Raw genomic sequence first — 16,451 nt, 5'->3', positions numbered from 1 at the left:
CCCCCCCCCCCCAAAACAAAAAAAAACATGTAGTCAACAGTATAAACATAGGAGAAAGTGGGACTCAGCAAGGGAAGAGCAACAGGGTTGACTGAGAAGTAGACTAATCGAAGCAATCTTTCATTGGCTTCTTTTTCCAGGTTTTAAGGCATTTTGGCGAAAAATAGGATGCAAGAATTTTGGATGGAGTGGAGGCTCGCATTCGGTGTTCTGTGTGATCAGAATTAGACCTACTATGCTGCATGAAACTGAATGTCGGCCAGTCAAAAACTCATATTCAAAAGATGAAAGGAGCAGGGATGAGAATGCCGAGATGGATGTGTAGGCGTACCAGGATAGATAAGATTAGAAATAAAGTTATTCGGGACAAAGAGGGAGTGGCTCCTATAGAGGACAAGATGTGCGAGTCGAGGCTGAGATCAGGGGCATATCTAGGGGGGTTCTATGGGGCACGTGAACCCATGCTCCCCTCCCTAAATCATGTGCAGTAATGTTATATTTTCTCAAAAATATTTAAATATACCCATGCTCAAATATAATATGATGTGATGGTTATTTGGTATACCTCTCTAAATGAGGTTGTGAGTTCAAATCTATGTCGATCTTATTATTTTTTTCCTTTTTTTAGAACTAGACGCCCATGGGAGATAGGCGTGTGTGGTCCCACTTTTTGCGTATTAATTAAGTACTTTTTCTTTTTATTTCTTTTTTTGTTTGGTTTATTCTTTCAAAATTTTCAAACATTGAAATTCCTATTTTTCTTTTGTTACTGTAGAATCTTATATGATTAAACAAAATGTGTATGATAAACTAGTAGCAATGTGTGATGTAGCATATAGTTAATGTGTTCAACTGATCTCAATATTTTTAACATGAAAAATAGATATAGATGTAAGAAAACTACTATTTAAAAATTTTAATTTTGAACTTATAATTCAAGTGTAATGAGTGCGCAATAGTAAGAAATAAAGGTTGAAACCGTAAAATTTATATCCTGGATCCATCTCTTCTTAATAGTGCACCCATCCTGCTAAAATCCTGGATCCGCCTCTGGCGGAGAAGATTCGGGCACGTGAAGAGGAGAAGCATAGATGCTCCATGATATGATATGAGAGGTTGGCCATGGCAGGTCTGAAATAGAGGCAGGCCAAAGAAGTACCAGGAAGAGGTGATTAGGCAGGACATGCCGCTACTTCAACTTATTGAGGATATGACCCATGATAGGAGGGTGTAGAGGTTGAGAATTAGGGTAGAAGATTAGTAGGTAATCGATAGTTCCCCTTTCATTACCAGTAGTATTAGTATCACTCGTGTATTTTCCTATTCTTCAATCTCCGTTACTTCATGTTGTTTCGTTCACTTCGTTTATTTATTTCCCTGTTGTTACTATTTGATGCTACTTTTTCTTTTTCCATTCTCCTTTTCTCTCCTTTTTCTTTTCCATCTTTTTTCTTCTTCTTTCTTCTTTTTTCATCTTTTCTTGAATCGAGGATCTATCGAAAACCGCATCTCTAGTGGGATTCTACTGGGTATGTTGTTGTATAGGATGTAAGAATTTTCTAAATGATCAAGTCCCAGAAGAAACGGCTTTTCTACCCCTCGGGGTAGGGGTAAGATCTGCGTACACACTAGCCTCCCCAAACCCCACTAGCGGAATTACACTGGATCGTTGTTGTTGCTGTAGATCAAGTCCCTGAAGAATGGCTCCAGATTACTCCCTTTCCCCTCACCATAAAAAAAAAACTAAAAGACAGGAGACAAATATAGTGTGTCCTCTTATGCACATAAGATTGCAACCTCTCAGTCTTCTGTCAAAAAAGTTCACTTTTGGGGAGAGGGAACAATAAATGAAAAACTTCCATTTTTTTCAAGTACAACTCAATATTCTCAAAAGCTTCTTTGGATTATTAAATGAAAGAAGAAAGAGTCTTAACAGCTAGAGACCCTCGTTGTCCAAAAAGTCATCAATGAAATCCATATATTAGGGCAACGATAGGCAGATCATAATTTACTTAGTAGGCGTTTGGACATAAATTCCAAGATTTTTTTCCAAATTTGAAATTTCATTAAAATTTGATTTGAAGATGAAGTTAAGTTTGGTTATAATTTTTGTAACATATTTGGATGCATTTTTTTTCAAAACCATGAAACATGATTTATACCCCACAATTTGTAAAAAAAATATCAAAACATTATCCTACTTGAAATAAAGAATCAAACATGCTGATTGTTCAATTGTACGAACAATCTCTAATAGAAGTTGTAGTGGCTCCTTCAAGTAAAAGTATAAATTGTAGATCTAACGGTGGATGTCAAAATATAGTCCAAAATTTAATTACAGATTGAGGTCCTTTTATAAATTTCAAAAATAGGGTAAATTTGTAAAACTTCAAAATACTAACTTTCCAGTTTTCCAATTGAAAAACTGGTTCCCATCAGTTTTTCAAATTCGAAAATGCATTTTCAAGTTGGATTTGAAAAATTGTAAAAAGTTCATAACCAAACATTGCTTAGAAAATTTTAAAAATTTCTTATGTCCAAACGGGCTCTAAATATGGTGCATTTTTCCTAGTATATAAATTTATCAATGAGCACCATGCAAAAAGAAATGCAAGAACAGATGTAGGCTCTCATGGAGATTGTGGTTGTGCCAAGGTGCCTGAGCATGGATGGAACATGAAATTCAGAAGGGACAGTTTTGACTGAGGTTGACAGAATCGTACCAGTATCGAACGAGCTTAATTAGATCTCTATTAAAGCAGAATCCTCAGATTCTTTGATCTGGAATCTGCAGAGGAATGGGACTACTCTGTTCACTCCTGCTATAGAAGTCTGGTATCCTCAAGATGTCCTTTTCTTTCTTGGCCCAAAATGTAATTTGGTTTGCTCCTCACGGAGTACCTTTTGAGTTGGATGTTAGTCCAAGATGGTAGATTGACAAACTCTAACTTGCACAGGAGGGGCCTACAAATTTGCAGTATATTTTGTAAAAAGGAGGTAAAGGACATCAGACACTTGTCTCTTCATGTCCACTTACGGAGCCTTGTTTTGAATATTTTTTGCACTAAAATGGGTGATGAAATCAACCATCAAGAAACTTCTCAGTAGATGGACAGGAAACAAAGGGTACAACAAGAGGCGTTTTGAAGGAAAAACTTCATCCACAGGCATGCTGAAGTGTTAGATGTTTATGTCATAGCTCTCTGGTCTAATCAGTCAGATATACATGAAAAGGAGAAAAGGAATGTAGATGTCATCAATTAACAGAGGTAATGTATCTTATGGAACAATTTTTTTTTTACATCCAAGCACTATTTTAGTGCTTGCCAATTTGCAGTAATATAATACTTGCTACTAATCTCCAAAAAAAGGCAGGGGAGTTGATGATCTTAACAAGTGATAGAAAAAGTATCAGACAGTAGGCTTGTGGGTGACTGGATAGTATGCAAAGGCCAATTATTATTAATGAAGCATGTCGTCTTGCGGGACGACCTATAGTGATGCATTGGTGAGGCTTGATAAATACGGGTGCATGGACAGACAACACCACCAATACCACCAATTTACATGATGTCTCTCTCTTGAACCGACATCCCCCCTCTCCCCCTCCTCCTGTTAAAGCTTATTTCCTTAATTCACTGTTTGGTCTCATTTCTAAGGTGGACCCTGTTTAACTTCACATGATGGGTTGTGGATGGAGAGATCTGTGCTCATGATTAACTTCATACAGTTGGAACAAGTTCTATATGTAAAACCATAATTTGCTCAAAGCGCACACACACACGTACATGTATACACACACACACACACACAGAGTAACTGGCTATATATAATACGCACACGCGCGCGCACACACACACACACATAGTGCGTGGGCATGTGTGCGTATTATATATAGCCATTTACTCTATGTGGGACATTATCATAAGCACCATAAGTCCATAATCACAATCGCACAATTTCACATTGTTTGTGAAAACGTTTGCTCTGGATGAATAAACACTATTAAGATTCTTTCAGACTTAGCTTCACATGTGAGTTAGTTACCAATTTATCAAAGAAAGAAAAGGAAGATGTAACTTCATTCCCAAAGCATACATGCCATATATTAAACATCAAAGGCTAAACGATAAACTTCAAGGTGGGCATTCTACATACCTTCGCAATCTTCACAAGCTGATCATAATTGTCATGCCCATAGAAGAAAGGCTCCTTCCGGAATATCTATACAGTACAATTCCTTAGAAGTAAGCATCAAAGTGAGAGGAGACCTTTAACAGACAAGTAAGTTCTGACTTTTGGACCTCAGTATCTGCCATTCATGCATGATTTACCAGATGAGAATCAGTCATGAATGGCATTAAGTAAGTACCAAGTCAAGGACAAATAAAAAAAGGTAGAGAGCATAACACATGCAAGATGAGGTCTCAAATGTGCATCTGTATGATACCAAAAGAGAGGCAAAAAAGGGTGCAAAAAGATTGTTGCTAACCATTCCTGCAAACATACAACCAAGACTCCACAAGTCCAACGAGTAGTCGTAGTCTTGCAAATCAACAAGTAGTTCAGGACCTTTGAAATATCTGCAACCATAATGAGAGGAGGCAAGTCCGTCAGAAGCTACAATGAGAAACCAAAGAAGCCCTCCAAAAATATTGAGATTAGATACAGAATTAAAACTAGTTTTTGGTATTTGAGGGGAAAAGGGCAGAAAAAGCATATGTAACCCACATCAATAAAGTAACAAAAGGTGCATGCAACAAACCAGAATCCTAGGATTTTATAATCACATAAATGAGGTGATAATTATAAAGCCTCATGTAAGTTCTATATCTTCATGGATGGGGGAATGCTCTTAACTATCATAATACGTATCCCATTGAACATGACTAATAAATAGCGGGCAGACAAAATACTTCTGCTTTGATTCTTCCGAGCTCAAAAACCTCCCTTCTGTTCCTTACGCTACCAAACCCAATTCCTTACCCCAGCTGGGTTCCTGACCCTAACACTTGCAAGGAAATGCACTTCAAAATCCAATTATTATCCTAACCTCTCTGTCTCTCAAATTGCATTCCCATCAAATGAACTCTTAGTATTAGACTGCTAAACCAAGTATAAATCCAGCATATGCGTTTTCGAGTCAAAAATTTGGCCAGCCTATGTATGGAAATACGAGTTTCTAATATGCATTTCTTTTCTTTGGGTAAGTTGGTTTCTAACTATGCATTCCCACCAAAATTATCCTCTTAGATTCAGGAGCACAATGACACAATAAACACATGCATTGCCTCCTAGATTCTAAGCATAATCTTTTTCATGTTATCATCCAAATTAAAACATGGTAAAAGCTATAAAACAACAACGAAAACTATTTCTCAATTCCAAGCTAGTCAGGAGCAGCCATATGAATCCTCAATATCAATGTCATTCCATTGAAACCGGTTTCATTCAAAGCTCAATAATTTGGATTAAGATAAATTAGGTTCTCGCTTTATCCAACAAAAAAAAGGTGTGTTCTCCAACATCAAAGGTTCTCTAAATTTCATTTGAAATAAAAATTTGCAAACAGATCTAAAGGCTCCGGGTAAACATTGGACCTAATATAAGCGCATCAACACAACTAAGCGTTAATCCAACTAGCTGGTCTCGTCAATTGGGATTGTTTGCTTCCATTGTGCTCTATTCTACGCTAGGTGCACATGGATTCCCAAAGAAAGGTGTTCAATTGGTGATGCCAAAGGCAGTGAATAGCACTCCCAGGGTGCTGGTAAGAACAGAGGATGAGGAAACACCGAAAAAACTGTTCAAAACACAATATCTATTTATGCACACTTTGGAATGCATGCAAACATAATCTCAGTTGATTTGAAGGAATGTTTAACTTTGACGCAGTACACAATATGAAATGTAGATGTTTACTGGTTGTAGGATGTCCAATGTAAATAATTTTGACACTTCGATGGAGTTCATAGACTCCTTACATAGCTAAAGGAGCTATAGTCCTCCTTTCTAGATCCAAGTACCCCCCCCCCTGGGTGCTTTAATATGCAGAAGCTTCTATTACTTAGCCCCAACAAAGAAATGTTAACGACTAGAAGCAGATTGAGATTCCTGCCACCACTCAATTAGTAAAAATAAAGGAAACAAGAGAAATCCTTATTCAAAAGTTAAATTGATATGATTTTAAATCTCAAAAGACAAATGATACAAACAGCAGTGGAAGATCGAACCTAGAAGCCACACGGACATTATATTCCTTTCCAGGATGATAAAATTCTGCAAGTCCCCAATCTATTAGCCGAAGTTTACGCTGGTCATGATCAATCATTACATTATGGGGCTTCACATCACGGTGCATAATACCTTGAGAATGGCAATAATCTAATGCCTGCAGAGGATACAGTAATACTTGAATTCTCTGGCACCTCAAGAAAATATCAGTTGCAAGGCATAATATAGAAATATATGTAAAAAGAGTCGAGTGTGAAAAACAACAGCTGTACCACAAACAACTGTCATGATCCCAGACTAGCAACATTCATTTCGCTCCATTATAAGTCATTTCATTCTTGTGCACAGTAATTTGTCTTTTAAGTCTATAACATGTCAATAATTTTATTGTACTCAAACAGAGAAATCTCATCATATTATCAAGTCGAAATAATATGAACCTAGTTACCCATCTTTAAACTCAAATCTCGCCAGTCAGCCAAAAAATCAAAAGAATGCGTCTTCTCCAATCATAATAGCAAAAAAGGAGCTTTAGATCATACTCCAAAATACTTGTCTACTTTGACTTGCATGGAGATTGATAATACAAAATCTAGTTACATTTTTTTCTTTTGATAAATCATATCTGGCTACATTATTTTTTTCACTTTTTTTACGACGGCGGTGCCCGAGCCAGCTTGCGCACACCCACATGGAGAGTTCAGTTAAAGAGATTAGTTCAAATGGTCGGACCTAAGAAAAGAATTCAAACTTTTAGATAGGGTAAAAATGGAAATAGATCAAATATTAGGCACATTATCATTCTGCGAAATTTGTTCAAAAGAGTAGTGAAATTTCTCATTAGAAATAAGTTCATTATCTCAAAGCAAATTGCACATAATCATCTTCAGATTGTATCCAAAAAAGAGATTCAAAGGGAGCATCCTGTATAGCAATAATATAATATTACTATAATCTATAGCAAGCTTCCGTAACCAGGGAAATATTGAAGATAAAACGAAGATCATATATTTGAGAGGCCTTAAAATCCACATCAACAGAGAACTTGCCTTCAACAACTCATAGATGTAATATCTAATATCGAAGTCGGAAAGATTAGGATACAGCACTTTAAAATCTGTGTTATTCACGTATTCGAATATAAGGCTTGGGGTCTTCGATTGCTGATCTCTGACGATATCGAGTAACTTCACAATATTAGGTCCACCACAAAGATTCTGCAGTATCTTAATCTCACGTTTAATCTGCAGTTAGTGTCAATAATATATAAGTTCCTATACAAAATAACGTGCAAAGATATGTTGACAAATAAGAGAGCATGAGTCAGAATGCCCTCAAAAAGACAAATGCACAGATTACTTGCAGATAAATGATACTCCAGCACACAAGTAATCAAGAGCTACTACAGTAAATTAACAAAACATAAGCAGTTATAGATATATGCAATTGAAAGAATTATTTGGCTAAACAGTGAAAGATTAAGAAAGTTAAACCAGAAGATATCTAATGAGCTTAAAGAATATCAATAATATATTATGTTGCTCAGCAACACAGAATTACGCAATGACTAACCCTTTTAAGGACTTGAACTTTCTAAGAATCTGATTCCGTGGTGTAAGATGACAAATGTATATGATGCTGATACCTTGATGGTTTCCTCCACTCCTTATGTGTAGCATTAAGGTTTTGAGTCTTGCTTTTTAGTATTGCACCTACTTGGTGCCAGTTTCTGTAAATAATACTCACCTTACCTTAATATTCTATTCTAGTCACCCCGTTTCACTAACTTTTCAGCTCCAATCTTAAATGGTAGACCGCATCTTTCAAAACTCAAGCAAGTTTTCCTTTCTCCATATATCAAGCCAATTTCAACATCTCAAATGAGCCTATTCTTTTTCATTACTTATCCAGAAAATGAGCCTACTCTAGTTCATACTCAAATAAAGCACAAGCAAATGAAACAATATGCCATTCTCATTCCTCAAGCTGAAATAAAACTCGTCCAACAATAGATATATTTGACACCTCACAATGAAAAACTTAAAAATTCTGAAAAGCACCAATGTCAGCTTATAAAACTAGCACTGAATAAGGATATTTATAAAGAAGGAAAGAAGGAAAAAGAGCAACCTTTTTCTTCTTGACAGGCTTAAGGATTTTGATGATGCATTTGTCATTATTAGTAGTGTGAATTCCCTCAAACACCTCGCTGTACTTTCCTCTCCCGACTTTCCTTACCACCTCGTAATCATCCTGCTCTCTATACAACCAAATGAACAAATAAAAAGTTAACTTCGTTCAAACAACCTTAATTAATAGCTATAAACAAAGTAAATCAAGCAAGAAATGAACAAATTACCCCCATTGAACAGTAAGGGATTCATAATCCCAATACTCTTTGGGTCGGATCACATTGATGTCCGTATAAACCCGGGCCTTGGACGGCGCACCGGGACGCCGAATAGATTTCCCTATTTTCTGCGCCAGGGTTTCGGATAAAGTCGCCGACAGTCGATGAAGATAAGGAGATGACGGTGACGGCGGAGGTAACGAAGAAGGTGATTTGTGTTTGTGTCGGGTGAGAGAGAGCGACGGAGTTTTCGAGGAAAACTGACGGAGGAGAGAGGGGAAGAGAGAAGAGGTGACCGGAAAAGGAGAGAGGAGGCGATGGTTGTGGTGGTGGCGGAATGAAACAAAGAAGTGAAATGGCCGTACGGCCATCAAACGAGGGAGGGAAGGTTATATATTTGGGTAATGGATTACGCACACAATGCTTGACATGGAACCCTCCTTTCTTTTCCTCATCTTCTTTTTTCCCCTTTGACTTTGCATCTCTCATGCGTTTGCCTAAACCTACTTAATAGACTCAAACGACGTCGTACGTCGGTATTTTCTGAATTTTCTTTTTATAGTCTCGAAGGAATTTGAGGAAAATTACCTCTTAATCTTTTGTGGAGTATTTATGTATAAATCTAGTAGGCGTTTGGACATAAAAATTGTAATTTTTTAAAAAAAATTATTTAGAGTTAAGTTGAGAAATGGTATTTGAAATTTGGAGTTATGTTTGGACATGCATTTCACTTGAAATAATGTTGCAATTTTGTGAGTGAGAAAAAAAAAAGCTGAAAAGGTTGTTTATTTTGAAAAACTCATTTTCGATTTTTTTGGAAAACTTGTAAAATTTCATGGACAAACACAAAAAGGAAAAAAAATTATGAACAAACGGGTCCCTAATGTGTTGTTTTTTATCTCAGGTAAAAATAGTTACAATATAACTAAACTAATATTTGTAACAAACTAAAAAATCAAATTTCCCGAGCACTTCCCTCTTCTAAAAGATGAAGGAACATAAGAATTTGTTTATACATATAACTAATTTTTATTACTAATAACATATTTAGCAAAAGAAGTGCCATAGGTGCAGGGATACTTTACATATAAATCACTTATATTTTATATTTGAACTGATGATTTAGAAGATAAACTATCAAGCAATGGCATTTCTTTGTCAAAGTATATTTTTCTTTTTGCTATTTAGAATATTGCTTATAAGGAGAACTCAAGATAGGCAATTCTCTTTACACCAATGCTCCATTCTATGCCAAGGATAAAAACCAACCGCAACAGCAACTTTATTTACCTTTGCTTTTCTTATTTGGCAAGGGCCAACAGACCATAGATGTTGTTATTAATAAAACTGAGGAGGAAAAAATTAAAGTCGTGGAATGGAGAATACCGCGAAGCTCTTTTAAAAGTGTCCGCCATATTTGTTCTTCTTGAATATATTGTTTATATAACTTTGCCCTTTGTAAAGCTAATAACTTGATATGTATGTTGCTCAATCATGGGGCAATTCCAATGGCTACGAATAGGGCAAAGAATTTCACAAGAAAAAAGGAAATCGATGAGAAAAACATAATATTTATTGTTTTAAAATAACCTAGAAAGTTTGTTTACCTCGAAAAATGTGAGTAACAATTAAAGATAATTTGTTGTTTTAAAGATATGTGATATATATATATATATATATATATATATATATATATATATATATATATATATATATATATATATATATTCTAATACTAGTGATTATACAAGTAATATTAAGCTTAAGTAAGAAGAAAAGGNTTGTTTAAAAAAAGGGTAAACCGTAAAAGACGTAAAAGTTTACCGTTTAAACTTTTCAAAAACGGTTTTAAAAATTTACGGTTATAACTTAGGAGTTTTTTAAAAAACTTACGTCTAAAAAAAACGGACAAAAAACGTTTAGAACGTTTACAAAAACCCTAAAGGCAAACGTGGGGTAAAAGAAGTACCGAAACCCGTTAAGAAACGGACCCAACCTACCGGGAAACGACTTTTAGTTAACTTCGTTTTTACCCACGGTAAGAGTTAGAAAAACTTTTACTCGCAAAGTCCCCAAATTCATTTAGACCGAGTTTACGCTAGGTCATGATCAATCATTACATATGGGGACTTCACATCAACGGTAGCGATAATAACCTTGAGAAATGGCAAATAATACTAATAGCCAGCAGAGGAGTACAGTAATACTTGAATTACTCTGGCAACCTCAAGAAAATATCAAGTTGCAAAGGCATAATATAGAAATATATGTAAAAAGAGTCGAGTGTGAAAAACAACAGCTGTACCACAAACAACTGGTCATGATCCCAGACTAGCAACATTCATTTCGCTCCATTATAAGTCATTTCATTCTTGTGCACAGTAATTTGTCTTTTAAGTCTATAACATGTCAATAATTTTATTGTACTCAAACAGAGAAATCTCATCATATTATCAAGTCGAAATAATATGAACCTAGTTACCCATCTTTAAACTCAAATCTCGCCAGTCAGCCAAAAAATCAAAAGAATGCGTCTTCTCCAATCATAATAGCAAAAAAGGAGCTTTAGATCATACTCCAAAATACTTGTCTACTTTGACTTGCATGGAGATTGATAATACAAAATCTAGTTACATTTTTTTCTTTTTGATAAATCATATCTGGCTACATTATTTTTTTCACTTTTTTTACGACGGCGGTGCCCGAGCCAGCTTGCGCACACCCACATGGAGAGTTCAGTTAAAGAGATTAGTTCAAATGGTCGGACCTAAGAAAAGAATTCAAACTTTTAGATAGGGTAAAAATGGAAATAGATCAAATATTAGGCACATTATCATTCTGCGAAATTTGTTCAAAAGAGTAGTGAAATTTCTCATTAGAAATAAGTTCATTATCTCAAAGCAAATTGCACATAATCATCTTCAGATTGTATCCAAAAAAGAGATTCAAAGGGAGCATCCTGTATAGCAATAATATAATATTACTATAATCTATAGCAAGCTTCCGTAACCAGGGAAATATTGAAGATAAAACGAAGATCATATATTTGAGAGGCCTTAAAATCCACATCAACAGAGAACTTGCCTTCAACAACTCATAGATGTAATATCTAATATCGAAGTCGGAAAGATTAGGATACAGCACTTTAAAATCTGTGTTATTCACGTATTCGAATATAAGGCTTGGGGTCTTCGATTGCTGATCTCTGACGATATCGAGTAACTTCACAATATTAGGTCCACCACAAAGATTCTGCAGTATCTTAATCTCACGTTTAATCTGCAGTTAGTGTCAATAATATATAAGTTCCTATACAAAATAACGTGCAAAGATATGTTGACAAATAAGAGAGCATGAGTCAGAATGCCCTCAAAAAGACAAATGCACAGATTACTTGCAGATAAATGATACTCCAGCACACAAGTAATCAAGAGCTACTACAGTAAATTAACAAAACATAAGCAGTTATAGATATATGCAATTGAAAGAATTATTTGGCTAAACAGTGAAAGATTAAGAAAGTTAAACCAGAAGATATCTAATGAGCTTAAAGAATATCAATAATATATTATGTTGCTCAGCAACACAGAATTACGCAATGACTAACCCTTTTAAGGACTTGAACTTTCTAAGAATCTGATTCCGTGGTGTAAGATGACAAATGTATATGATGCTGATACCTTGATGGTTTCCTCCACTCCTTATGTGTAGCATTAAGGTTTTGAGTCTTGCTTTTTAGTATTGCACCTACTTGGTGCCAGTTTCTGTAAATAATACTCACCTTACCTTAATATTCTATTCTAGTCACCCCGTTTCACTAACTTTTCAGCTCCAATCTTAAATGGTAGACCGCATCTTTCAAAACTCAAGCAAGTTTTCCTTTCTCCATATATCAAGCCAATTTCAACATCTCAAATGAGCCTATTCTTTTTCATTACTTATCCAGAAAATGAGCCTACTCTAGTTCATACTCAAATAAAGCACAAGCAAATGAAACAATATGCCATTCTCATTCCTCAAGCTGAAATAAAACTCGTCCAACAATAGATATATTTGACACCTCACAATGAAAAACTTAAAAATTCTGAAAAGCACCAATGTCAGCTTATAAAACTAGCACTGAATAAGGATATTTATAAAGAAGGAAAGAAGGAAAAAGAGCAACCTTTTTCTTCTTGACAGGCTTAAGGATTTTGATGATGCATTTGTCATTATTAGTAGTGTGAATTCCCTCAAACACCTCGCTGTACTTTCCTCTCCCGACTTTCCTTACCACCTCGTAATCATCCTGCTCTCTATACAACCAAATGAACAAATAAAAAGTTAACTTCGTTCAAACAACCTTAATTAATAGCTATAAACAAAGTAAATCAAGCAAGAAATGAACAAATTACCCCCATTGAACAGTAAGGGATTCATAATCCCAATACTCTTTGGGTCGGATCACATTGATGTCCGTATAAACCCGGGCCTTGGACGGCGCACCGGGACGCCGAATAGATTTCCCTATTTTCTGCGCCAGGGTTTCGGATAAAGTCGCCGACAGTCGATGAAGATAAGGAGATGACGGTGACGGCGGAGGTAACGAAGAAGGTGATTTGTGTTTGTGTCGGGTGAGAGAGAGCGACGGAGTTTTCGAGGAAAACTGACGGAGGAGAGAGGGGAAGAGAGAAGAGGTGACCGGAAAAGGAGAGAGGAGGCGATGGTTGTGGTGGTGGCGGAATGAAACAAAGAAGTGAAATGGCCGTACGGCCATCAAACGAGGGAGGGAAGGTTATATATTTGGGTAATGGATTACGCACACAATGCTTGACATGGAACCCTCCTTTCTTTTCCTCATCTTCTTTTTTCCCCTTTGACTTTGCATCTCTCATGCGTTTGCCTAAACCTACTTAATAGACTCAAACGACGTCGTACGTCGGTATTTTCTGAATTTTCTTTTTATAGTCTCGAAGGAATTTGAGGAAAATTACCTCTTAATCTTTTGTGGAGTATTTATGTATAAATCTAGTAGGCGTTTGGACATAAAAATTGTAATTTTTTAAAAAAAATTATTTAGAGTTAAGTTGAGAAATGGTATTTGAAATTTGGAGTTATGTTTGGACATGCATTTCACTTGAAATAATGTTGCAATTTTGTGAGTGAGAAAAAAAAAAGCTGAAAAGGTTGTTTATTTTGAAAAACTCATTTTCGATTTTTTTGGAAAACTTGTAAAATTTCATGGACAAACACAAAAAGGAAAAAAAATTATGAACAAACGGGTCCCTAATGTGTTGTTTTTTATCTCAGGTAAAAATAGTTACAATATAACTAAACTAATATTTGTAACAAACTAAAAAATCAAATTTCCCGAGCACTTCCCTCTTCTAAAAGATGAAGGAACATAAGAATTTGTTTATACATATAACTAATTTTTATTACTAATAACATATTTAGCAAAAGAAGTGCCATAGGTGCAGGGATACTTTACATATAAATCACTTATATTTTATATTTGAACTGATGATTTAGAAGATAAACTATCAAGCAATGGCATTTCTTTGTCAAAGTATATTTTTCTTTTTGCTATTTAGAATATTGCTTATAAGGAGAACTCAAGATAGGCAATTCTCTTTACACCAATGCTCCATTCTATGCCAAGGATAAAAACCAACCGCAACAGCAACTTTATTTACCTTTGCTTTTCTTATTTGGCAAGGGCCAACAGACCATAGATGTTGTTATTAATAAAACTGAGGAGGAAAAAATTAAAGTCGTGGAATGGAGAATACCGCGAAGCTCTTTTAAAAGTGTCCGCCATATTTGTTCTTCTTGAATATATTGTTTATATAACTTTGCCCTTTGTAAAGCTAATAACTTGATATGTATGTTGCTCAATCATGGGGCAATTCCAATGGCNGTGGTTTTAAAGATATGTGATATATTCTAATACTAGTGATTATACAAGTAATATTAAGCTTAAGTAAGAAGAAAAGGTGAACCAAATCAGTGTTGCTGGAGCAATAGGGGCCTCGAGCTCGGTTATCCCAGGGACCTCGAGGTCAGCTTGGAACAATAAAATATGAACAATAAAGTAAAGACAATAAATCTGAAGAATAATTGTTGAGCACGTTAAACAAGAAAGGCAGAGCAGAATGTTTTATTGCAGAGAATAATATGATATGTCCTTACAAAATGATTGGGGTTCCCTTTATATAGGAGGAGGAAACCCCAATGTAGTACATTCCTAATTATAGTAAAGAATTCTATTGGTACAGGTGTATAACAACCTAGTACGGGCATGTACCATTTCGTACAAATCTTATCCTTTAATTTATGCCCTGGTCCACATGTCCTTGAGAAATTCCCACTCTTTCTTGATTGGCTTTGAGATTGCGCTGCTCTCGATGCAAGTTGTGCCAGGCCCTCGATCAGCTTCCGCGAGGCACGTGTCCCTCAGCCGAGTCCGACCTCCATTTCGAGTTGTCCGGACTCAAGCTCATAACTTAATTTAAGACCTCAAAATCGGGCTCCCTGATTTTGACCGTATACAGATAGTCCCCGCGTTTCTTAGAATAAGATGATAAGAAACGATTTGAACCTCGATTCTCCCGAACCACTTGTGATGACGTCATGGCTGTGACGTAGGCGTTTGAAGTTATCAGAAACATCATGTCTGTGTGCTTCCCCAGAACGTCAAATACATTTCAGCCTTTGTCGGCCACTTGCGCCGCCGATTCCGTCGTCAGCTTTCTATAAATGGGAGGTTGTTTTGCTGGACAACAACTACACTTATTCATTCTTTATCTACCTTTAGTCCTTTCCCTTCTTTACCTCTTCCTCTAACCACCTATTTCCATGGTTCAAACCGGTGGCCACAAGGTCACATGGAAGCGACTTTACCAGTTACGCCAAAGCTTCCTTTTTCAGAGCTTCGGCTCGAGACAACGGGAGAAAGGCACCAGGTCCCTTCCGTATCAGAAGATATGCGAACTTTACACTGCTGTTCATCTCCTTTTATCTTCAACCTGGTGTGGCGCTTCATTCCCTTTGCTTTCCATGGAATGAGGTGGCACTATCATCTACTAACTTTTGCATCCCACACCGGAACAGATTTCCGGGGGTGACCACTCTTGGATTGTTGCTTTTGCACCTTGCACCCCCCTTTTGCTTCTTCTTTTTGCCTGTTCTTTCTTAATGAATTGTGGCCCAAGACTTCATCGGAACGCTCGATCTCAGCTGGTGGAGATATATTTACTTTTATCGGGGGCTTCCTGTCCCATATATACATTCCCAGAGATCTGGAATGATACCTTTGAGGAAAGACGATGCTCCCGAGGACGTAGTCTTTAAAGTGGATTAGGTTCTTTGGCTTTTGTTTTTTGTTTCTTTGCTCCTGTGTAAGCATCCTTCTTGGGTGCCGTAGTTGTAATTTGTAAATATTTCTTAAAAGCAAAAAAGGATCCCCTTGTATCGCTTCTGGTTCGTGCTGAATGTTGTTCTATCTTTATCCGTAAAAGACTTTGGTGAGACGGTTTTAATAGCTACCCCAAATATCGAGCTGAGAACATAATAAACCCTTAGGTTTTTAATATAGTACCCCTCGATGTTCTCGTTAATCTTCAAGTTGAGCTTAAATGCGAACCCCGAACATCATGATCCCCGAGCCCGAGTCAGGTGAGAGCAAGATCTCGAAATGAAGCTATTCCTTAAACCTTTTCGTGGTCCTCGAGTGAGAATTTGCTCGAACTCGGATAGCCCTCGGGTTTAGTAGTCGAGCGAGTATTTGCTTTAACTTTAAATGAAGATAGCCCTTAGGCTTTACAGATAGTCCCCGAGTGAGAATTTGCTCGAACTCGAGTAGCCCTTGGGCTTAATAGTCGAGTGA

At 36.4% G+C, this 16,451-nt stretch overlaps 2 protein-coding genes across 2 annotated transcripts in view; both read right to left on the bottom strand.

Moving 5' to 3' along the window:
* The window catches only part of LOC109207174 (casein kinase II subunit alpha-2-like), a 10,934-nt gene extending 1,873 nt beyond the window's left edge, over nucleotides 1–9,061 (bottom strand). Inside the window, exons 1-6 of the mRNA XM_019370055.1 lie at nucleotides 8,594–9,061; nucleotides 8,365–8,494; nucleotides 7,284–7,478; nucleotides 6,234–6,391; nucleotides 4,493–4,583; nucleotides 4,159–4,224 (exon numbers count right to left, since the gene is read on the bottom strand). Of these exons, the coding sequence (XP_019225600.1) occupies nucleotides 4,159–4,224; nucleotides 4,493–4,583; nucleotides 6,234–6,391; nucleotides 7,284–7,478; nucleotides 8,365–8,494; nucleotides 8,594–8,955 (1,002 nt within the window). The 5' untranslated portion in view covers nucleotides 8,956–9,061. The remainder of the gene's footprint in view (nucleotides 1–4,158; nucleotides 4,225–4,492; nucleotides 4,584–6,233; nucleotides 6,392–7,283; nucleotides 7,479–8,364; nucleotides 8,495–8,593) is intronic.
* A 1,846-nt stretch (nucleotides 9,062–10,907) lies between these two features.
* LOC109207175 (casein kinase II subunit alpha-4, chloroplastic-like) lies at nucleotides 10,908–13,450 on the bottom strand. The gene is made up of 3 exons (XM_019370056.1): nucleotides 12,979–13,450; nucleotides 12,750–12,879; nucleotides 10,908–11,863 (listed from the first exon to the last, which is right to left on the bottom strand). The coding sequence occupies exons 1-3, from the start codon at nucleotides 13,338–13,340 to the stop codon at nucleotides 11,480–11,482; spliced, it is 876 nt and encodes a 291-aa protein (XP_019225601.1). The 5' UTR covers nucleotides 13,341–13,450; the 3' UTR covers nucleotides 10,908–11,479.
* Nucleotides 13,451–16,451: the final 3,001 nt, after the last annotated feature.

Source organism: Nicotiana attenuata, unplaced genomic scaffold, assembly GCF_001879085.1.
Source record: "Nicotiana attenuata strain UT unplaced genomic scaffold, NIATTr2, whole genome shotgun sequence".
Lineage (NCBI taxonomy): Eukaryota > Viridiplantae > Streptophyta > Magnoliopsida > Solanales > Solanaceae > Nicotiana > Nicotiana attenuata.
Note: the sequence above shows the minus strand (reverse complement) of the source record. Positions and strands in the feature narration are given on the sequence as shown.